Below are 27,005 nucleotides of genomic sequence, written 5' to 3' on the forward strand. Positions count from 1 at the left end.
TTGAGTATAGTGATTTATTAGTGAGCACATGTTTTCTGTTCATTAAGTAACTCTGTGACTGTGCCGTCATGGAACTACCGAGCCCTCTGACAGGCAACATCATTCTCTAGCCTTTAAAACCTCCTCTCACCCAAGCAAAGACCAGATACTTGCTGCGTGACTAAGCCTCATATCCACATTGCATCTGTTAATGCTAAACTACAACAACAGATCTCTCAGAACAAGCTAGACAGGGTTGTGCTCGGCTTGAACCCACAGCAACGGTTGTTAGCAAACAGAAAATCCAGGAGCTTGGGAGGTTACCCTTAACGAGTGTAGATCTACATCTGCTACTAAGTGTAGTGCTTAACAGCAGAGCCTGAAGATCTCAAAGCTTTGTAGGGTTGGATGAACTCATACCCACCAAACTAGAGCCAGTGCTGCTGACCTGTGCTTCCCATGAATACACAATGCTCTGTTGTGCCAGGAACGGCAATAATATAAGTAACCACCACAAATGATGGGTTATGGGGAACTACAAAGTGTAAGCTTATTATCTTAGTCTTTATCAGTTTTTTTTTTTTTTATACGTTTTTCATGCTTGAAGTCAGGGCTGTAGCATTTGAGTCCGGACTGGGACTCAAGACGTTTTTGTAATGTCTCTGACATGTCTTGGACTCGTTGGTATTTGGAATCGGACTTGTCTTGGACTCGGCCATTGTACTCGCCAAATGTTCTTGTTGGTCTCGATCATGTCCAGCACTGCATGGTTTTTTTCTAAAGTAACTTCCTCCTTCAAAACAAAACCACTTATGAAGCGAGCGTCCAAAAAACAGGAGTTGGTTTAATTCATAATGCATTACATGGGTTGCCTGGTATACGCCTGGCTGGGTCATATGCCTCAATCATCAGGCATCAATCATTTTTATTTTGGCCACAGACACAATGTCAGAGAGCACTGTGTACTATGGATTCTTCAGGATAAGTAAAAAGTTCAAGAATGGGAACATTATCGTTTTTTTTAATGACACCTGTGTTGCTTTTTATTTGTTACATTTTTCATCAGCAGTCCAGAATGTTCTTGTTACACCAGAATAAAAAGACTCAACATCTAAAGTGTGAAGTTGCACTTCAGCTTTATGTGACTTAAATGAAACTGTTATACTAAAAGTAAATAACATGGCCTAATTTGATCCTTTCTTTCTCGCTCTTGACTGGCTCTCATTTGGACTCGGTCTTGACTTGGACTCAAACTTGTTTGGACTCGGTTTTGACTGGACTTTAACCTTTTTGGACTTGGTCTTGACTGGAATCTAACCTTTTTGGACTTGGTCTTGACTGGACTCTAACCTTTCTGGACTCGGTCTTGACTTGGACTCGAACCTCTTTGGACTCGGTCTCAACTAGTCCTGGTCTTGGACTTGTCTTGGACTCGACAAAGGTGGACTTGAGCCTGCCTGGCTTACAGTCAGTATTCATTGTGTTAGTTTGACGGTAGTATGATATCACCTTGTCAACTGGACTTTGATATCTTTACATTTAGTAACACTATTGAGCTTTTTCCCCAGCAGACATGTTGGCTTCTCATAGCAGGAAAAGTACGGCTGTAACTGATAACATTAAAAAAAATTAATTCCATTTAGGTGAGCCAGTTCCAGGGTCCTGGTATCGTGCATGCTGGCTCAAAAGCATGGCTCATGGGACACTAAATGGAACTGAGCCATCGTGAACAACATTAGTTTCACCTGTGCTTTTCCTGCTATGACAAGTCAAAATTCTGAAATGATCAATGGAAATAAATATGGACCTTATTGTGTCATCCTTTACATTTTTGTACTTACGTGTGATTTATTGTCCATCGTCTTATAATGTCAAATGAACTAAGTCAAACCAAAGCTAAATGAGGCTTCGAGATTCTGAATCAGCCAAATCAGTCGGGTTTCAGTCTCTTTGTGTTTCCTTGCTAAGCCATAACAGAGAGATGCACGTGACTACCACTTCATTTAACTGACATGTTTTGAGCGTTTACGATGCAGCTTTTACAGAAAGTATATTATGGATATAATGTGGATATTTTACAGAACAGTTAGTAAATGGACCTTGAGTTGAAGTTCATTGACACAATTCATTTGTTTGCATTGAAATGTAATGTTCTCTATTTTCAAATACACAAAATACTGTACTAAAATGTTATCATGGAGTCTTTTGCAAATCAAATAAAGTGCTATCATGGAGAACTGGAGCCATCTTTCACCAGTATGTGTATTTGATTGCAACATTCTTATCTCTTAGGTGGCTTTCACACCTGAAAGTCCCAACCAAGGTCTGGACCAAGGTTCATGTTTTTGCATTTGATCCGGTTGGTTTTAGTTTCACACTGCAGTTATGCAAGCACACTAAAGAACTCTACGTGACAAAACGAGTTGTAATTGATTGGTTTATAGACAAGCTTCCCTGTCCTCTCGTATCTTCTCTCTATTGGTGTTTTTCCATTACATGGTACCTGCTGGACTCGCCTCGACTCTACTCACCTTTTTTGGTTTTCCATTATGAAAAAAAGTCCCTGGTACCTGCCAACAGATACTGTTTTAGTATCACCTCCGTCGAGGTTCCAAACGAGCTGAGGCAATACCAAAAGGTGACGTGAAAAACTGCAGACTACTGATTGGACGGGGAGAATCGTCACTAATCACTGCGTCATCGTTGCTAGCGACAGACGGGGGTGTCCTGAACGCGATACTACGAATCACACTATGGCCATGCTAAGACCTGCCCTTCAGTAGCATTTATTGGCCAGACGTCCATGCTTACGCAAGGTAACGTAACCCCATTTGTACAGGTCCTATCCCCTGACCAATCGGCTATGCTAACCTTAACCGTTCAAGGTTAAAGGTCCCATGACATGGTGCTCTTTGGATACTTTTATATAGACCTTAGTGGTCCCCTAATACTGTATCTGAAGTCTCTTTCCCCAAATTCAGCCTTGGTGCAGAATTACAGCCACTAGAGCCAGTCCCACAATGAGCTTTACTTAGTATGTGCCATTTCTGTGTCTGTCGCTATTGAGGCGGAGAGAGGTGGAGAGTGGGGGTGTGGCCTTGACCAACTGTCACTTTGCTCGTTTGAAAGCCATGATGTTTCTCTCTCATGGGTGGGCCAAATTCTCTGGGCGGGCAAAGCAGAGAAAGAGGCAGTAACCTTTCCCCTTATGACGTCATAAGGAGAAGATTCCAGATCGGCCCATCTGAGCTTTCATTTTCTCAAAGGCAGAGCAGGATACCCAGGGCTTGGTTTACACCTATTGTAATATCTAGCCACTGGGGGACCATAGGCAGGATGGGGGAACGCATACTAATGTTAAAAAAACCTCATAAAGTGAAAATGTCATGCCATGGGACCTTTAAATGCCTAACCCCAACCAATCGAGCTGCTTCATAGGGCGGGTCTTGGCGTGGCCATAGTGTGATTCGTAATTTTGCGTTCTGAACAAACCCGCCATTTTTAAATAGTTTAGCCAGCGGTGTTTTTTTTTGCTGCCTCCAGCTTTTGAAACTAAATTTGTCTTCTGGCTGTGGCAACGGCCACATGCCGAGAATTAAAAACAACACACCTTCGACGTTCTCTGTGTGTGTTGCGTTAGGTCACAGCAGTTTCCTGCAGCGTCGTTATGACGACCAGCCACGCTCGCCCCACACATGAGGCGGTACTAAACCTGCAATGGAAAATGGAGGACAGGACACCGAGCTGAGCTGGTACTAGCAGTGGGTAAGCGCCATATGTCAGAGTATTTCCAGCTGACTGCTGCTCTCCCCGTGCTGCCGCAGTTCTTTTTGTTTTGTTGCGTTGTTGAGAAGCAAGACACGGGAACTTTACTTGGGGGTTTGAGGAGCTGCAGCATTTATTCAGAGAAAAAACTGAAACCTACACTGTACATTTACTACCAATTGACAAGTAAACTGCTGATTTATTCCCAGCTCTGACAGCCGACAGCTATCTGCTCTGAGCGCTGACACCGTCACTCTCTCACAAACACACTAAGCACTATGCTGTTCCTTAAAGCAGCTTCCCCGGTTTTATAACAGGACGACAGTCTGCCAGAGTTTCCTGTATTTGGTCCGAAAGTCCAAACCATCCAAAAAATGCTTTCACACTAGAAACAAACCGGACCATGGTTCAGTTTGATCCGGACCTAGACTACCTCTTTTGGTCGGAGCAAGTTTCAGCTGTTTGGTCCGGACCGTGGTCCGGGGGAGGTTTCACACCTGTAATTTTGGTTCAGATCAAACTGAAAAGTCTGGACCAAATGAGATAGGTGTGAAAGCCCCCTTAGGGCGTTTTCACACATGAAAGTCCGAACCAAGGTCCGGACCAAGGTTTCATGTTTTTGTTACATTTGATCCGGTAAGTTTTGGTTTCACACTGCAATTATGCAAGCGCACTAAAGATCTATACGTGACAAAACTACGTCCTGCCGTCATCATATACGTGAGCTGCGTCTCCAGATACTTATATTTGATTGGTTTGTAGACGAGCTTCCCCGTCCTCTCGTCTCCTCTCTCTGTGTCGGAGTTTTTTCAGCTGACTGCTGCTCTCCCCTACTGCTGTGGCTCTTTTTGTTTTGTTGTCATGTTGAGAAGCAAAGACGGGGGAACTTTCTGGAGAATTTATTCAGAAACAAACGGAAACCTACACTGTACATTTACTACCACTTAACAAATAAACTGCCGATGTATTCTCTGCTCTTATAGCTGACAGCTGTCTGCTCTGAGCGCATTCACAATTCTGAAAAGTCCAAAAGTCCGGACCAAATGAGGTATGTGTGAAAACGCCCTTAGTGGCTAAGTGGACCAAGATACATTTCTATATATGAATTTCTCTATATGAACAACATCCACAAACACATCCTCTCACAGACAGCACAGCAAACTCAAAGTACGTTCTCACATGTCCAACAGAAGAGGTGCAAACAAAGCAAAGCACATTAAACAATGAAAACAGCTGCCATCATGTGTAGATAGAAGGATAAGCATTGGAGAGATGAACAGACACATATACAGTCTATGTATATGACTGACACATGAGTGGAGGAGGGAGGGAAATATAGATAACATAAAGAAGACACATACACACACACACGTTGGTAACATATGGTATGTCCCAATGTTTTCTCAAAAGCCAAACTGTGAGATGACAATGGAGACAAAAGCTACCAGCACACCTGGGGAGGTTAAAGGTTAAAGCAACACAGACAGGAACCTTGAAAAGAGAAGCAGAAATAAAAACAAAAACAAACATATACTTCATAATCTGACTTTGTTGGCTACGGCTCTGTTTGGTTTACTTAGGGATGCTTCCTGCGACAAAAAAATTGTATGTTTAGAGAGATTGTTGAAAAGTGTTTTTTTTGTCAGTTCTCAAAGGCAATGTTACAGTATTTTGGGACTGATGCATGTACATCTGCTCACATAACACGCACGCACACACACACGCACACACACACACAAGTTTGTGGCACTATCTTTGTGGGGACCCGTCATTGACATAATGCATTCCCTAGCCCCTTACCCTAACCTTAACCATCACAACTAAATGCCTAACCTTAACCCTTGGACCCCACGAATATAGTTAAACAAGCCCACACACACACACACACACACACACACACACACACACACACACACACACACACACACGCTTGATTGTTGATTGATCCAGTCTGCTTAAAAACGGAGATGGATTTAAGTTATGTACTGTATACCTTTGAATAAGCTATCTTTCTATCAAAAATATTACATTTCCAATATTTGTGTGGTGAGTAAGCTATTTTGGCGGGTGATAGTTGTTTTCAGACTAGCCACCGTGCCAATCTGTTATAATTGCTTTGTTGCATGACTCTCTTGAAAATATATCATCTATTCTTTTAAACAAGCAAACAAAAAAAACTTCCAATTGGTTTAAATGCATTATTACACAAGTATACAAGTGTAAAACCACACTAGAGATTAGGTAGTGGCTGTATTTAGCATGCAGAAGCTTTGATATATTTTTTAGAGGGAAACTGCATCAAAGAGCAATGTCAATGAAAATGTCAAATGAACATGAGACCAAAGCAGTAATGAATCACCCCTATGCTTTGAAAATTGCCTTTCAGAACATGATTTTGGCTGAGGCTAATTGAGTTGTTAGTTGACAAGGCGTACTCAAGAGAAGCCCCGAGGCTTGCTTTCACCCCTGCTGGCTTTCGGTGCAGCACACCCAGTCGACGCTTTCGGGGTGGGGGGAATTTCCTGCCTGTCTCCTCTGAACACGGGACGCACAATAGCGATTGGTGTCGGCTTCTCTTTGTGGCAAGACTCCACACGTAAAACTCCACCTCCTCAAAACAAAGAGACAGAACCGCAGCCAACCTCTCTTTCACCCCTGATGAGTGAAAACACCCCCTACCCCCCCCCCCCCCCCCGTGCCCTCACTGTGAGGTCAAACAAACTAACAGGGGGTTGGAGCAAAATACATAAATCACCCCCCTGGAGACAAAGACAAGACAGAAAGGGAGAGAGAGAGAGAGAGCGAGAGAGAGAGAGAGAGAGAGAGAGAGAGAGAGAGAGGGAGGGCGAGAGAGAGAGAGAGAGAGAGAGAGAGAGAGAGCAGGAAATGACTGTGAGCGGGCATCAACAGGTTTGACTTTCACTGCGGTTGAATCCGGCAAGCCAGCTTTCCTATCAGCAGTCAGGAGGCAGAGCATCGGTGCATCGGTGCAGAAGAGGTGACAACAGAGGACCTTAGTGTTGGAGGCGGTGACCTGAATAGCAGCGGGGGGAGGTCAAGAGGGGTCAAGAGGAATCTTACCTCGGACATAAAGGTTCGCCGGAGCAGAGTAGCGAGTCCCGGCGCTGTTGACTGCCACACACTCATATTTGCCCTGGTCCGACTCCTCGCTGTTCTCAATCTGAAGCGCTCCTGGGGAGGGAGGCCAAGATGTCAAAGTTCAGGTCTGCACCACACACGTTCAACCAATGCACGCGCACACACACACACACACACACACATACACAAATGGTGATAGAGTAATCTGATTTAGACACACACACACACACACATACACACTAGTCCTTTGCTGTCAATATCCTTTTCTGAATAAACCCTCCTCCTTTTCATTCCATATCTTATAGGTAGAAACATTTAGAAGAAAAGCATTCAGGATTCACGTTTCTTCTTTTTGTTTATTATTTGGAGTCCTATAATGTCCAATAATTTATGGCAATGACCACATATTATCAGGTTTGTTTCGAGATGATCCAGGAGTTCTGCCCAACTTGCTCCATTACTTGCTGTAGTGTAACACTAACTAACACTGTCAATGAAAGTGGCATGAGAGCAACAAGGCTGCAGCAGTTCTCCACCGACTGCAGAAGCTTAAAGGATAAGGCTGGTTATATTCTTACGCTCCTGGGGTGTCACACTCAACTTCACTAAGGGCCTCACTGGAAAAAAGAGAATCGCATCAAGGTACATATATAGTATAGTTTATTGACATGCATACATTTCTCAGACGTTTTTGTCGCTTTTTTAAAAATGGGTCGCTTTTTGCTACGTTTTTGTTACTTGTCACTCTTTTCTCTTTTTAACATAAAGCTCTACAAAAGTCAAGAAAAAGTTCCTTAACCATCATAGAGTTAAGCAAATCATGCAAAACAATGATTTTTTTCTTTTTTACAACAACCTGTTTCACAGCCTGAATATGAAAACTCTGCCTTGTGGGAATTTCTGAGTCTCAAAGTAGGTAAATCTGCCAATTTCTGTCGCGTAATTGGAGTTTAAAAATAGTTTCCCGTCTTTTTGGTTTGGCGCACAACAAGGCGGGCCAAAATGTATCGTGAAACTAAATTGATATGTGGGCAGGGATCTAAATCAGCGAAGGGCCGGGTTCGGCCTGCGGGCATTGGGTTTCATTACAATAATCACAGCCACTGTTGTTTATGATCTTTCCCTAAATGTTCACTAGTCCACAAAATGTGAATACATCTACAGCTGAAAATAGTCTCACAGAGCCTCTAGCATGGCTGTAGAATGTTAGTCTAGTAGGACATTATTTCACTTTTTTGTGTGGATGAAATGTAATATTTGAGAACCATTTTTGGAACCAATGGGCTTGGGGCTGAGATCCTCAAAGCGGGCAGGGAAATTAGAAAGTATTTAAACACAAATTGTCGGATTGGGGGCTTTTCATGGTTGCTGACTGGATGAAAACAACACCAGCTTTATCCATTAATGCATGATGGGAAACGACTGATCTAAGTGCTCATTGACGCAGATGTTTCAAATACATCATTGCACGTACATAAACACTGTATAAGACAGTTAGTAGTTGCTTTATGTCATGTGGTGATATTACAACCTGGCTCAAAGAAAACACATACTTTTGAAGCTGGTGGAAGATACATCTTTCACGTCAAAGTCTACATACTGTACATGTATTGATCGCTGCATAATGTTATTCCATAGCGACAGTCTGGGGTTGGACTTCTCCAAATGTCAATCAAGTAAACGAAGGCGGGTTTGTAAAACACATCACAAAGACAATTACGGTGCGGACTTTATCCCAAAAGCTTTCAGCGAAGGGTCTGAAAGTGTTTCAGAGGCTTTTTTCAACGTGACAAGGAGAACATGCAGAGAGAAACATGCAACGCCTGTCAGTTCTGGAACATAAGATGTCATTTGGATGCAATTAAAGACACTGGACTGGTTGAATCCAAAATTAGCAGCAATAGCATACATGTCCTGATTGGTCAAAGCCTTTAAAATAGCATTGTGCTATATTCTCGTGTTTCCACTGGACATACCCTAGCCCTGACATCCATTGATCCCTGCTCTAAAAGCAGACTACTTCTTACTTTTTGTATGCTAAAGATCTCTTTGAGAGCTTTCATTTTATGGAAACATCAGATAAAACTTACCTGGAACTATGATATATAAATCCATTCCTTTTGTAACAATTTCATAGCATTTATACAAACATTTAATATTTAGTTGTCAGTAGACATGTTAGGTATGAGATAGCAAACATTTATGCATTTTTTTAGCAAGGCTGTGAATGTGACATACATCATGCAGTTTTGTGTGAAATGTTAGAATAATGTACATATTTCAGAATACAATCCTGAAATGCAACATGGAATGGGTTTGTAACACAACGTTGAGAACTAGTTTAAGGACGAATAAAACAATCAGCGTGGGCACATCCCCGGTGGATCTGGTGCAGACAGTGAGCCCAGAGATGGAGGAGGAACAACCTTCACACACACACACACACACACACACACACACACACACACACACACACACACACACACACACACACACACACATACACACACAGTATGTAGGCAAGCCTTTCTCCTACACATCACAAAACATCGAGTCAAAATGTTAATGAAAGCTGTGTATTTTAACCTTCTCCCATTGAGAGTCAGTCCTGGAGACCAATTCTCACACTATTGTGTGTTGAAGTGTGAAGTATTATGTGTAGCAGTACAGTGTATCACCGCACATTTAGCACCTCTACATGGCAGCTGCCTTTTAGTAGAAAATGCATCATTCTCTCCTGAGAATTGCAAATGGATGCTGACGGATGTCTGCTTTGACCTCTTAGCATGAAAAAGGTTAATGAGTGCTGACAGAGGAGGTGTAACTTCTGACAGAAGAAGACTATGAAGCCCTAGTCTTTATCGACGACGTTTGACTTTTAAGGGTTGTTCAGGTGCCGCCGAAAAGTCTTTGTGTTGGCGTTCTAAACTCCGGTGGATTTCTGAGGACTATGGTTAACTGCTCCTCAGATCTCTGCAGGGTAAATCCAGACAGCTAGCTAGACTATCTGTCCAATCGTAGTTTTCTGTTGCACGACTAAAACAACCTTTGAACGTACACGTTCCACCAAAACATGTTCCTTCCCGAGGCTACTTTGCAGAGGCACCGTTGCCGCCCAAGACGATAGTGAAAGAAATGCCAATAAACCAGAGCACGTTTTTCTACCATCCCAGAATGTTGTGTGGACTCTACATTTTTTTCACACTGAACTGAAATGCACTCCTGCACTTTTTTCTTCTGCTGCTAAATTCTAAATATTCTACCTCCAGCTCACTGTGAACCTAACCTACAACAATCAGTGCTCTGTTGCAACTCTACTTATGCCCTGCCTTTTGTTGTCTGTCCTGTCCCCTGTCTGTCTTAAATGCTCTACTTTAAGTAGTAATTGCACTTTATGTATAGTCTATAATGTGTGTGCAGTAAATGTAGCCTGTCTCGAATGTCGTTTTTATATATTTTAAATGTGTAACACCACTTGATCCATGGTGAAACGTTGTTTCATATACAGTGTATATGGTTGAAATGACAATAAAACCCACTTGACTTGACTTGGACTAGCCAGACCTTCCGTCGAAGCGCTGTGGAGGAAGTTCTGGCAATGCGAGACTAATGAAGCTCTAAACAACATGTCAGAAACTGACGAAACTTCCTCTGCCCTTCAGACGTAGCGCCCTCAATACCGTAGCATGTGTTCCCTCCAGACAGATTAAACCGTTACACCTTCATGACAAGCACTTTGCAGACTACTAATTATTCAAGAGGTAAGTTATCACATATGCTAACTGACTCACCTCCATGACCTGGTTCACTGGCATGACCTAGGCAGTGTTTCCCCCAGTTTTTTGTGAGCCCACCGGGCCTGAGTTGCCCCCCCACCAGGCCTAAGCCACTGGGAATTATTAACATATTTTTAATAAGTTTTTTTTTTACCTGTAATTACAGTGGGGCGGCTCGGTTGGAAATATTCTGGAAATATATTCATATTTTGTTTAATTTAAAGTTAGCTTTTAGCACTGACTTTATGTAGAGCCCTATGGAATCTGTCTGGTAGCAGACTCCATAGGGCTCTACATTGAGTCAGTGCTAAAAGCTAACTAGATATTTGACAATATGACTACATCTAAGTTTCCAACCAAGCCACCCCACTGTAATTAGTTTAAAAAACGTCTTAAATCAAAACATTTTCGCTGGTGGCTTAGGCCGCAATACACTGGGGGAAACAATGTAAATAGCATTTGTTGGCCCACTGCTGACTGTAAATCAGCGGGAAGTGGTCAAAGTGATTTTATTTGAGAACATTGTCACTAGAAAGCGTGACCTTTTTCTAGACCATATACGCTTTGGAGAATGTGGTGAGAGTAAGTGGACGGAGAGCTGGAAATGGGACATACTGAGGTGACGGGAGGAGGAGGACAAAGGAGATGGAGGAGAGGAGGAGAGGGTGATGAGAAGAGGTTTTCTGTACCCAGCATTCTTACCTCTGATTGGTGTACCACCTGGTGAGGTAATTTGAATGCAAATAAGATTAGAGATAACCATTAGCATAGAGAGAAGAGAATAAGAAAGTGAAACAGAGAAAGACAAGATTGGCAGGAGAGCAAAGAGAGGAAAAACAGCAGAGATAAGAGTGACTGCTATTCTCACACTGTGAGAACAAAAAAACATGTCATAAGTCATAAGTCAACGTGTTAGCCGAGAGTGAGAAATACACTTACTGATAATTTCATTGAGAATCAGTTTGATAAATGACAACTGTGCAAAATTCTTTCTTCTGTACAAATGTGTTATTTAAGCACAAACTTGTTTCAATAACTAATACCCCAGCTACAACTGCCAGTCTGTCATTTGTGCATGTGGTTATTTACTTTAACATGCTGCTTATTTGCCTCATACAGCTGGCTATTTGCTCCACAGAGCTGGCATCCTGTTGTGAGATCATAAAGCGTCTTATTCCCCACACTGACAGACAGCACCTGGCTATCAGGCACTTGACCCCTCATTTACCAACAACAGGCGTTTTCTTCTGTTAGATTTTTTCTCTTGCATCCTGCCGTAACAAGGCAGATCATTTTCTTTTCATGCCTAGAGAGAAATATTGTACTTTTTACTCCACTATATTCATCTGACAGCTTTAGTTACTAGTTACTTTAAGGCCCTGACACAACAACCCGACAGCCGACCGTCGGCAGAAAAGACAGTCGGACTGATCAGTCGGCTCCCCGAGGTCCAAAAAGTGCCTCGGAACACACCGAAGCGACGCCGACATAAGCGTACGTTTTGCGTGTGCGCGAGACGTAATACGTCTCCATAACAGCAGGCGGCGCTAATTTGTATTGTCGCCCCAAAAAATTTAAACCGGAAATGAGGAACGCGTCACGTGGGTCTGGCTTCTCCAGCCGATAATAATGGCAGCGTGTTTGAAATACGATCTCGTATTTTACGAAAATAGCTCACTGAAACGTGTTTCTGAAAACATTTTAAGCGAGAAATAGGCCATGCAGTGGCTGAATCTGTCTTCATTTCAGATCGACAAAGGTCAGTTTACAAGATTTTCGTCAGATTTTGAGAGGCGTCCGTCACTCATCCCGCTCGTCATTTCCGGGTTAGCGCTCCACCAATAAGATTGGTCATTGAGTCCGACTGCCCGCCCTCTGACCCAGCAAGTCAGGTCGGCCAAAATGATGGCCGACGGCCCCTCCGACGGACGACGGCATGGAACACACCAAACAGACTCCAGTCACCAACCTCGCCAGACTGTCCGACGGCCGATTAACGATGTGAGGTGTGTAACGAGGTGTGTCAGGGCCTTTACACATTAAGATTTTTGCGCACAAAACACATGTAGTTTATAAAATCTGATGTTTTATTATAAATGAAACTAGCCAACAATATAACGGCCTACAAGTCCAGCTGAAATGATTAGACCATTAAACACACAACTGTTTGGATCCTTTACACTTTCTAAAATGGGAGGATCTTTCCGTATTGCGTACTTTTACTTTTAATACTTTAAGTACATTTTCCTGATAATACTTACAATTTTTCTTAAGTAACAGTTTCAATGCAGGACTTTTACTTGTAACAGAGTTTTTTTTACAGTGTGGTATTAGTACTTTTACTTTAAGTAAAGGATCTGAATACTTCTTCCACCACTGAAGAGTTTAATTTCTAAGTACTGTAAAACTGGCTTCTTTGCTATAGAAGAGTCTACCAATCAAGCTCGACATTAAGCTGTGCGTGACAGTTTAGCAGGAGACATCTCCATCAACCAGCCGCCCGTTGTTTACTTGACAACGACTGTACAACCCAGACCTCCCCTGTCTGAAATAAAGTATTAAAGTTGGTGGACCTATTTGGGTTTCCACTTAGATTGGGGCTCGGATGGGCATGAAACTCTCCTGGTTGAATCATCGGTACAAAAGAAGATTTTTTTTTTGTTGATAAAAAGCCCAAAGTACAAGCTAAGTTCGGAGAAGATTAATATTATACAATACCAGTCAAAAGTTTGGACAGACTTTCACATTCACTTGAAAGGGAAAGCGTGTCCAACCTTTTGACTGGTACTGTACATATTTGATTTTGCTATGTATACTATGTATGTAGGTTGTACATTTTATTCTACACTTGTACATATATCTATATTATTTTCATTCCTCTAAGTATATATATAGATATTTTTACTACTTTTTCAGTAGTTCTTGCATTTTGATCTTTTGTTATCTTATTTTATTTTTATATTATATTTATTATATTATTTTTTGTATTTTCTGTGTGTGTGTATGTGTTTTTCCCTGTAACCTCTTGCTGTAACAGAGTAATCTATCTATCTATCTATCTATCTATCTATCTATCTATCTATCTATCTATCTATCTATCTATCTATCTATCTATCGGTCTGTCTGTCTGTCTGTCTGTCTGTCTGTCCGTCCGTCCGTCTATCTGTCTGTCTGTCTGTCTGTCTGTCTATCTATCTATCTATCTATCTATCTATCTATCTATCTATCTATTCATCTATCTATCTATCTATCTATCTGTCTGTCTATCTATCTATCTATCTATCTATCTATCTATCTATCTATCTATTCATCTATCTATCTATCTATCTATCTATCTATCTGACTATGACTCCCATGGTGCATTTTTGAAATAGTGTGTTGTGAGAATTGACAAGACAAGTTGCAGCTTAAATCAATTCACTTTTAAATTCTGGATCAATGTTGGATAAATTCAGCAACGAAAGCACAGTGTTGTGTTCTCAACTGCACAGACAAAGTGTTTTAACCCTAACACTGACTCTGCTCCATGGCAACAGCTGCCCAGCTTCATGGGTATCGTAGTATTTCTCATTTTGTTTCTCAGAAACAGAGTTGAAGCAATTACCACTTCCAGAACCACCTCTATTAATGTGAGATGAGTGACTAGACTACCTAGATCATTTATTGAAACACTTTTTGCACAAAAACAGTGCAGACACTGACAGTCGAGGGAGCAACGGCCTATCCGAGTTCCTTTTTTGTTCGACCATCTCACAGAATTAACTTTACTTAGCTACCCATGAGTAAATCCGCTGGCAGCAGTTATCATTATAGTCGGGGAAAATTCTGGGTCACTAACTAAACCTCCAGCCGCTTGTCAACAAAGGGTTAATTACATGTTATATAATTCAAATCACAGCTCTTATGAATTGACAATCACACTAAATTATACTTTTAAAAATGATGAATCTTTCAGCCCTAATACTATTCTTTCTTGTACCACAGTAGCAGCATTTTTTTCCTTTAATCTTGCATCTCCCTGCCTGGTGTAGGTAATCTGTAGTAGCTGGCACCATTTGGGCATATCAGGTCATATGCAGCAAATGGCAGAGAGGGGGATGGCTACTATGCAGATGCCAGTGATCTGGATAATAAACCAAGCCGCTTTTCAGTCGACAAGAAACACAAAGAAAAGTCAGATAGGTGGTGGAGAGGGGGAGGGGGGCCCTGGAAGCTGTGTGGCCCCTGGGGGTCTAATGCGGGGGGGGGGAGGACATCAGCAGCTTTCAGAGGGCCGGGCTAGGCAATGCGGAGACCTGCCATGACTTTTCACAGCTAGAAGAATCCCGCACCATTTCAACATGAAAGCAGGGTGTCATGACAGGTTTTGGGTTTCATTGTGAAAAATAATAGGACTTTATTATATTTTCACAATGTCTGGATTGGGTGGATTCGTTTCTGTAGTAGAGTCGATCAAAAAAGAATAAAGTAATGGATTGGCAGTCCTCAACAACTTTGCACATGAGTATCAAACTGGTGGTGTGAAATGCACCAGTTGCATCCAGCTTTTGTCCATTTTTGCCCTTTCTTTGAGGGTAGAGCAGGTTGTCCCCAATGATCTCAAGGTTTGCGCTTGTCCACATGTGGAAGTGTCCTTGGGCAAGACGATGAACCCCCAAGTTGCTAGCGATGATTGGCCAGCAGCACCTTGCAAATGCAGCCCATTTACCATGGCAACGTGATTGGCTGTTAAAGGGGACCTCCATTGATTTTACACACCACTATTAGTTTTCCTCCCATAGGGAGCACTGCTACGCCTCTGAAAACAGTTGATAATGTCTTCTCTGGCTCTGGAGGAGCTTTGTCAAATCTGAGAAAAACCTAGTGATTAGTGATGTCATTATCTAGTGTTGGGCTTGTAGATGACACATTTTTAATAGAAAGCCTGTGTTACAACCTGGGGCAGGGATTTGCAGGAATTAACTCTATCGTTTGCATTATGGGATCCAGTATTTTTTGGAGTTTGCCTATTGGTGCGACGGTACACGGAGTCTATGGTTTGGTACGTGTCACTGTTGTGGGGGATAATCGACCATTAGAGCCAGTGGTTTAGTTTAAGTTTCCAGTTGGTGCTGATAGGCAAGACCTATTTGTAGCCCTAGATGTCAGCGGTACCCCGATTTTCCACCAGGCACGTCTGTGCTGTGTTCCGGCTGCATTCCGGTTTTGTTCCGTCCTCGGCCACGTGCAATACCACACCGGGAGCGTCTCAGAAGCGGAGTGTTTTACCTGTCATATTTTATTGTCTCTACAAGTGCTTTACAGAACAATCACGTGTCTATTAAGCTAGTATCTACTTTCCACTCCAAGCACTCCTACAGTTAAACTCCATGCCTTCTCTTTTCTGGTGATGTCCTGATAAAAAGGATCTGTGATCTGTGTTTTTTACACCTCCAAGATGAATCTCTCGTCGTCCATGGTGTTGTAAAGGAGACGTATAGATTACAATATTGGGGGGGTTGTACTTTGGTAAATTGACTGGATGCTCTCTCTGTTTCTCTTCCTGCCCGGCTGTCTGAACACACCGTGACGCAGGTGGTGGAATATCAAGCATTGACTTGAATGGTCGCCATTAGGCCTGCACGATAAATCGTTATAAAAACGCGATCTCAATTCACCCTTGTTCATGATTTAATTTTGAAATGGCTGCGATATTCTCCTTCAAATAATTTATTGCAAGCATTTGACATTGACATTGACATGTTTTAATTATGTAAAGACATTTTCAAGGAGTTCAGATAGAGCCTGTATCAGGGCCATATTTAGTTCAATGTGTTATATCACTATTTTTGGTAGCCTACTGTACTTAAATGGCCAGTATGTACTTTATTTTCTTTATTCACTGAAGCCTCTATATTTACAGGCTTGTGGTGATGCGCAATGTGCTATAGGTACTGCTAATTTGTTTTGTTTTGTCATGGTTCATGTGTGCAATAAACGGTCTTTGGTGTTTTTTGCCCCTAACGTTCCAGTCAGCGCAACAATGGTTATGTTTAGGGTTAGAGTTAGCTGCCTGGGAGGCGCTGTTGGAGGCAAAAAACACCACCGAGCGCTATAAACATTGCACTTCGTGAGAAAAAAATCATGGCAGAGAATCGTGATGACGCAGACGCACCCAGTGGAAAATAGGGGTTAGAGCAACTGCCGGGGCAGTGGATAATTCCTGGATGACTGCAGCTTGTGCACATTTATATGATGCTCAAGCGAAAGAACATTATAACAGGGGTCAGGCTGTGTGATAGACAAATTAAGGTGACTATTGCAATTCCTGTCCTTTCCACCACTCTGCCCAGGGTCATCATAACGTACTGGAAAGCCATAACGCTCCCAAACAACAGACCTAAATAATAACATCAGAGGCTTTTTCAGCTCTGGTTTCTCATTTACATTTGCCATAGTGACAACACTCAGTATGAGCCATACATCCAGGAGCTAACCTGATTAACATGGTTTAGCTAATAGACAGAAACTGCCCCACTGTCAATGCATTCTCTATGGAACTCACACTTTAGAATTCATGTTCCTCACTTTCTGAGACTCAGACCTAATTAGAGTGTACATGTATTAGGATAATGTGACTGGATTTATTTGGTTTATTGGGCATGTCAAAAAGAGGATAGTCACGTACTGAGGTCAACGTCCTGTATCCAAGGATTCAGAACAAATACATGTAAGCTTGACCCATTGTACTTCCAGTTTAACCATTCTTTTATTAATCAGTCACTTGCGAGTGTCCTCCAACATTCTGAAGTTGCAACACTACATCACTGGAGTACCCCTTAAATAGCCAATGAATGCAAAAACAATTCAGCTGGGGCCATCTTTGTCAAGCTTTGTCCACACATTGGCCACTGGAGTTTTCTGCTCTCTGAACTCAACAAAAAAAATATAAAACATCTTGAAAATAAATAGTCTTCAGTGACTGGTGGTGTTATTGCTGCGTTTGAGAATATGGCGGCAGAATCAGAACCTTGATGTTTCACTCCAGCATTGTTTACCACAGAAGAGCTGTGTCCTGTTGCACTAATTATGTTTTTTTCCCTTCGGACTAGCACATCCCGAGGCCAGCAGTCACAGTGCTCGCTGGTCCAGCATCCAGAGAGTCGACAGTGGTCTGGTTCACAACACTCTTCAATGGACAAACTTTGGTTGTAATTACTGGCAGACAGTTGAGCTTCAGAGGAAGCCTTACAGAAGCCGGAGGACTTTTTTTTCCCTTTTATTCCAAAACAGAGCAAAGGTCTCAAATTGAAAAATGAAGCTATTAGTGTTTCTTAATGGATCAAATTAATTTAATAGGTCTAACTTATTCATGAGCAAATCTAATCACTCCTCTATATAATGAATTCTATTGAAACAAATAAATGGAATAATTGTGGAGTGCTGACTTTGCGCACGGCTATATATTTCACTTGCCTTTGTGTAGCACAGGATAACTCTGATTTTCTTATTAAAAGAAAGCCAGCCATCTGTGCTTGGCTGCTGTGGGACTGCATGTGACGACAGGGCCCTATGAAACAAATTGAAACAAATTGCCATGCTATTTGGTTAATAATACATGGCATGTTTGTCTTAACCTCAGGCCCAGACTACAACTTGGGAAAATCCAAATTCAAAGCCAATGATATCCTGGAGTCTGTCTCTCAGCCTTTCCTCTCTGCCTGTGTTAAGGTGAGAGCTGCCACAGGAGGCCTCCCGGAGGCCTCCCGGAGGCCTCCCGGAGCCCCCCCCTCAGTGATGGGAAATATGCTTCTTAATCCAGCCGCAAGGGCTGGCAAGAAAGTCCAGCCCTGTACAGCCGTTCCGATGTTGTGTAGGTGCTTGCAACTTTTGGCAAGAAGCAAACATTTCTATTTTCTCACAGAAAGAGAGAGAAAAGGGCAGCTGAAAGGGTGTATAATGCTTGGGTATTCAGCCAGCAGCCATCCAGCTCTGCTGCGAGCTGCCCGGGCTGGTTTTGTGGAGAAAGATGCCCTATCTGCTCTTCTGGATCCTGGCCACGTCCTCACAGAGCTGCCTCACATGGCTGCCTCGGCTTTAACATTCATCACTGTCTGTGGAGTGTTAAACACTGTTGGCACGGCACTGTTCCCACACAGGTGCTGCTCAGGCAATTACTGCAATCTATGACATCCCGCTCAAAGTCTGAAACACTTATTTCCAAAAGCTTATTGTGTTTTACTTTCTGAAAATAGAAAGCAAGGTAAAAACGTTCACGATTCATCTAATCATGGCATTCATATGGGCCACGATGTTTTTTAAATGTTCTTTGCTTTGTTTGCGTTTCTCCAAGAAATGCGTACATGACCAAATCCTGCAAGGTATCAAAGGTTAGTTACCCCACCCACCAACACCTGATAGGGCAGCCAACTGCACCGATTTTCTAAAAAAAAGAGACTTGTGTGTGAACATGTTGAGATGAGTGCTTTACCTGATCGCAGCTGTTTAATGCGCCCGTTGCTGCTGCTGATGTCAACAGGCAGGAAGTCTTTGAACCAGTAGATCTCTGGGTCAGGGTTGCCGCTGGCTGCGCACAGCATCGTAGCAGTGCGCGTTCTCTCCACAACCTTCAACTGGGGCCCCATGTCTATGGTGGGGAAACCATGGGGGATCTGGTCCTCTGTGACAAAGACATAGACAAATAAACATTGGCACTCTGACACATGACAAGTGGATGATGTCAGTTAAAGGCGCTGACACACAGAGCCGATTATCGGCCGTCGGACCGTCTGGCGAGGTTGGTGACTCGAGTCTGTTCGGTGCGTTCCGTGCCGTCGTCCGTCCGAGGAGCCGTCGGCCTTCATTTTGGCCGACCCGACATGTTCAGTCGGAGACAGGGCAGTCGGGACTCACCCGGAAATGGCGAGCGGATGAGCCTCTCAAAATCTGACGAAAATCTTTGTCGATCTGAAATGAAGACAGATTCAGCAACTGCGTGGCCTATTTCTCGCTTAAAATGTTTTCAGAAACACGTTTCGGTGAACTATTTTAGTACAATATGAGATCGTATTCCGCCATAGCCGCCGTAGCCGCCATGACAGTCTGGCTGTGAATTTCCGGAGAAAAAAGACCCACGTGACACGTTCGTCCTATCAGCTGCCGGTTTTCATTTTCTGGGAAACAATACAGAGAATACTGAATACTGCTGCTATGGAGACGTATTACGTTCCGCGCACGCGCAGAGCGTATGCTCAAGTCGGCGTCGCCTCAGTGTGTTTTGAGGCATTTTTTTGGACCCCGGGGACCCGACTGATCAGTCCGACTGGCTTTTCTGCTGATGGTCGGCCGTCTGGTTGGTGTGTAAGCACCTTAAGACTTGAGTCAATCATTGGATGTTCTCTTCAGGCTAGACCAGGAGTGTCAACCTCAATTTCTCTAAGGGCCACACTGGAAAATGAGAATTGAGAATCACATCAAGGGCCAGACATATAGTTCATTGACATGCTTTTATTTTGAAAAAGTCAAATATCTTTGACTACATTATTGCATGTCTTGTAAAGTCTTCTAACTTACAGTTTGGTCGACATAAAGTCAGAAAAAAAGTTCCTCAGCCATCATAGAAAAGGTGACAAAAAAGCGGAAAAAACAATTTAAAAAACGTCGGAAAAAAAACGTGGAAAAAAGTGCCAAAAGTGTCTGCAAAAGTGAAAAAAAATTATGTGGGACGAAATTTATTGTGAACCTAAATTGATATGCGGAACGGTTCAAAATCTGTGAGGGGCCGGATCAGTAAAATCCACCTCTAATGTAAATAATGCTGGGCCACTGCATGACTAATCCTTCCAAGGAATTTCTCGTCATGGATCTGTGTGAACGAGAGCGAAAGCGATGCAATTTCACCTCGAGTGGAATGCATTCTGAAAGTGCACACATAATCTGAAACGCTTAGTGCGGTCAAATGTCAGTCCTGCCAAATTATGGATGAAACATAAATAAAATCATGGGCTGAAAATCCCATTCCGCATCTCTGCCCATACTGCTGAGGACGGACACAGCAACAGTCAGAGCTTCACACACACCTCGTCTCGTAATCATCAGATTCAGACTATTTTTTCAGCATAAAAAAAAAAATCCTGTTATTGTTGTCTGTGGTGACAGTACAAAGACCAACTTAGGTATGGATATATAGGTAATCCCTGATTTGTACTCTAGTGCCATCAGCAGACTGACATTTTTGACTGAAATATCTCCACAACTGTTGGATTGATTGCTATGGAATTCGGTAGAGATAGCCTGCAGCCTGCAGTGATTGTACAGTCCATTGATGGTCAACATCCGCTCTCTTCTTTTATATTCTGAAGGTGTGCCTTTGAAAACACCAACAGCACTGACAGACTGGAAAATAAAATCACAAATAAGATTTCTCTTTGTCAAGTTAAAATTCCATGCCTGAAGTTTTGAGGAATGCCTCTGCACCTCGTCGGTCAGGACCTGCAGCTCGCAGTCTGAAAACATAGTTTTTCTTTTTCCCTCTGCCATTGTTCTGCCTACTGTGTTTTTGGTGCAAAGACAACATTAATACTTTGCCACTTGGAGAATTGCAACCAGATGCATAAAAAGGGCAAATTGCACTCGGCTGCAAAATGTTATGGGCATATTTGCACTGCATTAGCATTAACGCAATCCTTTTTTTTTTTGGAATCGGACCTTGAGACGGGGCAGGTAGTAGTTGCAGGTGACTCGCAATTCATGGTGCTGAGATAGGCCCTGAGACCTATATCTGATTCATACCTAGAAAGACTGACAAGCATTAGAAAGGATGTTAATGATGGCTACAAGCACATAATTAACCTCTGCTAGAGCATGGGGAATTCTGAGGAAAATGACAATGCATGATATTTATCATCATAATTTTTATTGGCCAGGCACTAACTTAAAAACTTTGCCTTACTACGTTGTTTAAATAAGGCAGTCTTACTTGTAGGTCAATACATCCATTTATAGTTACACTTATAAGAGACATCAAGGATAGCTATGGGAACTGATTCTGTCTTTTTGAAATGAAAGACACATTGCTTCCTACATTAGTGCTGAACATTGTTGGGTAATGAACATTACCACAATGACAATTAGTGGCATATGACTTTGTTTTAATATGACACAGGGTGGCATGAAGTATGCCAATTAAAAGTTAAATTGCAGAAGCAGAAACTGAAAGAGGAAAAGCTTAAATGCAAATGCTCAAATAGGAAGTTAACGCGCAGTGCATGGTTTTTTTAGTTTGGTTTTTCCTCCCAGCCTACTGCATTTGCTAATTACTATTCATATTTTTAAGTCCTATGTAAATGAGCTGTACCCTTTCAGTTTTTTCAATTAGACTTTATATTTTCAATATGCTTTGATATTGTATATATCTGATAACTGTTATTTTTGGCTGGACCACAGCACTGCCAACGAGGCCAGCCCTTTAAACATGAAAGTCTGTCACTGAGTGAGTCACTGTGTGAGTAATGAAGTTACACCATTGGTGGGAGTGAGTGATGAAAAGGACAATGACAGATTGTCAGACACATATTTTTCACAAATTTCAGCATGCATTGTGGCAAGCTCCCGGTGCCACAATGGGACAGCCTCTGATAAAGAGCTTAGAATGGGCCGTGGGGAGGGGAGAAAAGATCCTGTGGTGACAGATAAAAAATTAAACTCCGGGGAACAAAGGAGAGGTGACAGCCAGGCTGGCTGAAAGCCGCTGGAAGACTCCCAGTGTTGAAAAAAGAGCCTCTTCACTCCACACAGTAAGCAAATGAGACCAGTCATTCTTGGTTTTTTGCTCCTGTGCACCCTCATTTGTTACTGTTAGGGTACCAGAGGGCCCTGGGCTGACATTAGGGAACAGACATATCCCGGTGCAACCCTGCTCCTAAAAACAATTACATTCCAATACAACAAAACTGCATCCTCAATTACGTTTGAGGGAAAAAGTCAAGTCACTCGCCAAACTCACACCCACGAACCATGTTCAACCCGTTCTCTCTCCCAACTCGTCAAATACTGTTGCTTGGTCAGTGTCTCTCAGCGTCTGATACCGACGCAGCAGCTCGACCGCGGCGCTGTAAGATGACGTAGTATTAAGAGAGACAAAGGTAGAGAGTAGTATGAAAGACAGAAAATCTGCGTAAGAAGGTTGGTTGGTGGGGTGGATGGATCAACAACACAGGACTTTCACCCAGGAGACCGGGGTTCATGTCCCGTTCTTGTCCTCTGTGTCACTTAAACGTACATTTTGAACCCCACCCACTTTTCCTAAACCTTACTGTCCTGTTCTTGTGCCGCGTGTCCGTTAAACGTACATCCCGAACCAGAGCGCCAAAAAGTGACGACAAGAAGCCGACCCAGAGCATCTAAATATGACGCTAAAGGAGACTTTTTGCCTCAATAACAAACGCCAAAGGCACCTGACCAAGCATCGCATTTTGACACGATGGCAGTGAGAATGTGTTGCAATGATATGTGTCAGGGTGGTGCTAATATGGACCCAGATTGCAGAAAAGGTGACTAGGAGGCAGCAGTAGGTACGAATTATACAGTAATAAAGGAAAATTTACAATCCAGGTAAGCAGGTGATAATCCAAGAACCCGGGGAATAACCAGGAACTCAGAAATACAGATTACTAGGCACAGGCAGAAACTTATTTATATAAGTACGATGACGAATTGACACCAGACCTGTGTCTCAAGAAGACACAGACTAAATACACAATGCAACGAGGGTAGTAACTCGGGACAGGTGACATGAGGGCAGATAAAAGGGTGAAACACATCTCCCGTTTCAGGAAGGAGGTTTAAAGTGGCCATATTATGCTCATTTTCAGGTTCATAATTGTAATTTGAGAAAAAGAGAATAGGTTTAATTTTCAAAAAACACCATATTTTTGTTGTACTGCCCTTTGCTGCAGCTCCTCTTTTCACCCTGTGTCAGGTGTCTGTTTTAGCTACAGAGTGAGACCTCGCAAATTCTGTAACATCTTTGTTGTCAGTCGCACATGCGCAGTAGCAAGGTAAGGATTACGTGAGCTAGCTAGCTGTTTCTGTAACTTCGGCCTGTACAAGACAGGATTAGCCGGGAGACTTCTTCTAAATGAGGGCGCACTTCCAACTGTGCATGGAATACCTGCAGAACAGGGACATGTAAGTAGTTCTATACAATTTATTTTGTAGTTTAGGGTGAATTTGTGTGTGTTTTGCCATTGAGAACGAACCAGCATGCTAGCGCTAGCATGCTAACGGTTAGCCCTCGTCTCGGCTAGTTACGTAGAAACAGCTGACCCGGAAACTGAAGGCAGGACACATTCAGAAACCAGTATCTCACTCAAAACAGCATGGATGTTGTTTTTTTTCAAAGTTTGTATGCGTGTGGAAGCACCAGAGACACAAAATAACACCCCAAATCCCTGAAAAGTGATTTTTTTCATAATATGGGCACATTAACAAACTCTGAGTCTAACCCTGATCTCTGAGTTGATTTAGCCTGAGATGGGAAACTCTGAGTTTTTGGTTCCAGAACAGCTGATTTGAGTTGGTTCAATCAACTCAGAGTAGGTTCACTCAGAGTTAAGCTGAGTATGCTGCCTATAAAAAGGCAGCATGAATGGAGCCATGATACTACGATTCACCATGGTGACAACCACAAACAAACTGTTCGGCAGAAATACTCATGCGCACATACAGCGAGTTTGAACATGTATTTCGTTAAAAAAGCAACACAGCGGCTGCTGCAAAAGAGAGAGAATTTGCATGGGAGAAAATTGCTGCAAGAGTAAATGCGTAAGTTCCAATATAGTGTATTAATATCATATTTAATTCTAAGTATAGTATTACTGGTGAAATGGTATTGAACCCATAATCTATTTCTTTTAGGTGCAATTCTGCGGGCGAAAATGCTCTTGGGGGAATCACTGGAATTGTTGGGTCCTTGTAAATTACAGAGTGTGGTCTAGACCTACTCTATCTGTAAAGTGTCCTGAGATAATTCCTGTTATGATTTGACACTATAAATAAAATTGAATTGAATTGAATTGAAAAAGTCCTAGGTCCTACTAACCCCATTCTGAGGCTGCGGCACCATAATCTTTTATTTCAAAGGGTTTACATCATTCACCAGCAATACTGTGGAACTCCTTTTTAATGGCTCTTACTGGTCTGTGTCCAGGGAACACTACAAAAACGTTTAAAAAACGTTTCAGAGCGAGTCACATTCTTCTGACGGCGCTTTGCTATACAGTGGCTTTACTAATATGCCCCGCATCACCGCCGTTTGAAAAAAAAAAAAAAAAAAGGTAATGCAACACCAAGAATCTGCTGGGATGCATGAGCATGTCCACGATGGGTGACGTTAGTGATATGAGGACGGATAAGGTTAGGTAGGCTACATAACTGATAGACTGGGAGGAAAAACGATACCGCTCAAACAGGTAGGCTAGTATCCGGAAATGAAAATGCATCTATAGTCGGGGCCTCAATATCATCTCCCGACGTATGTTTAACTCTCTGCGAAGTAATACAGCTTCTTCATCAACGGGATCATAGACAAAAGGAAATGCCGTGTTTTGAGAAAAAAAAAAAAAGTACTTTATAGACTGCACAAGACACTTTTATGGGAAGTTGCAATAGCACAAGGTCTTTACAGCTTTTTACTGGTTTGAATGATTGTCTATGTGATTGTTTTTTATGTATGTATATGGATTGCCTTTTTTTTAACCTGATTGGCACCAAGACAAATTCCAATCAACTGTGTTGACATGGCAATGACGTAATGAACTGAACTTGAACTTGAACTAGTTGAACACTTTTATATTATTTTTTTATTCATGCAGATAACAAACTGCGCTAAAATGCGCCTGATACAGACTGAATGAATGAATGAATGAGGAAATGAGAGAGCGCTGTGTCAGAGGGAGGAGACTGAGAGAAACTCGAGGTTTCTTGAAGAAAACCTGCTCCCGACCAGGTTAGGTTCACAGACTCAGTTGCCATAGTAACTGACTCTGAGGTCAAGTTTCCTCCCTTTCTGAAACAGAAAGCCCAGAGTTTCCCTCATCTCAGCGTTTACAAACTCAGAGTTTTCACTAAACCTGCTTTCTGAAACGTGCCCCAGGGCGGGGCAGACAATCACAAAGGCGGGAAAACACACGCGGCAGGAAGTAAAACAAGACATACAACAGGAGAAATGACACTACAAAATAAAACCGACAGGAAGGATGGAACTGGGTTCGACAAAACAGAGATCACAGAAAAGAACCATTAAAAAGGAATGAGAACAATAGAACAGTATTAAGAATAGCAGGGAAACAAGCAAACAGGGAATAAATTAACAAAAGAAAACAGGAAAAATCACAACTGGAAACCACAACCATGACATTATGACGTATGATTATGATGTATCATTCCACACTGACTCAGAGACGTGTGTGAGATGTGCCTCGTTCCGATGTAAGCAGATCAAATGCAGTCTGGGAATCACGAGTGGCTTTGCATTTGTTTTCAACAGACTCCTCCTGAAACCCTATAACCTCTATCTTGTCTCAGATGACGTGGTCCTAACTAATACCTACAAAGAACTGAATTTTCGACATGCTCCATGACAATAAAGCAAAGCTGGTTACGCATGCAGGATTTTGTACCCTTCCCAAGACACCTGATATGCGTGCATGAGCTCCGGGAGTGTAGTAAATGAAAAGACTTCACGATAAAGGTTCCAAGGCAACGCAGCCACACACTTGAGAGGGGAGGAATTACCATGCTTTTTAACTGAGACTCTACAAATTAATCCAATGTGACTCAAAGAGAAAAAAAACAACAACCTTAAATTGGATATTAACGTTTATCAGCAAGCAATGCTGAATCACATTAGAGCCACATTGTGCTGCAGCTGATTGGCTGTCCGTCAAAGAGTGTATGCATGCCGGTGTCCATGACATGTCCACTCCTACTCTTTTCTTTTTATTAGCTCTCTGGGAAGAGAGACGGTAACCCAACCCTCCTCTCGTCTCTTCAGGCAATTTGGACCCATAAGCACACACGTCATTAATGCAAGCTGCAGTTTAGAAAACCAAGTTTAAAGTATCATCATGAAAGTGCAACCTTATGCAACTTGCTTCCTACCAGCCTGAAAACTTTCGTCCTGGTTCGGAACTCACTCTGAACTCTCAGACCGCGCAAGATTTCTAATATCACAGTCAATAGCTTAGCTTAAAGGGCAACATCACCCAAATTCAGAGTTTCAATGTTATTTCCACGGCCTAGGAATATGAAGGCAAATATGGTGCAAAATGCGAGAGCTTGTAGACCTGATGCGAGCACTTGTAGAATACGATGTGAGAACTTGCAGAACGAAACATCTGCACTTGT

At 42.4% G+C, this 27,005-nt stretch overlaps 1 protein-coding gene across 13 annotated transcripts in view; it reads right to left on the reverse strand.

Moving 5' to 3' along the window:
• ptprfa (protein tyrosine phosphatase receptor type Fa) overlaps positions 1-27,005 on the reverse strand; it is a 300,893-nt gene that overhangs the window by 163,632 nt on the left and 110,256 nt on the right. For all 13 annotated transcript variants that reach the window (XM_078259537.1, XM_078259540.1, XM_078259541.1 and 10 more), the window contains exons 5-6: positions 19,090-19,278; positions 6,826-6,936 (exon numbers count right to left, since the gene is read on the reverse strand). In XM_078259537.1, the coding sequence (XP_078115663.1) occupies positions 6,826-6,936; positions 19,090-19,278 (300 nt within the window). The remainder of the gene's footprint in view (positions 1-6,825; positions 6,937-19,089; positions 19,279-27,005) is intronic.

This window comes from Sander vitreus, chromosome 9 (assembly GCF_031162955.1).
Source record: "Sander vitreus isolate 19-12246 chromosome 9, sanVit1, whole genome shotgun sequence".
NCBI classification, from domain to species: domain Eukaryota; kingdom Metazoa; phylum Chordata; class Actinopteri; order Perciformes; family Percidae; genus Sander; species Sander vitreus.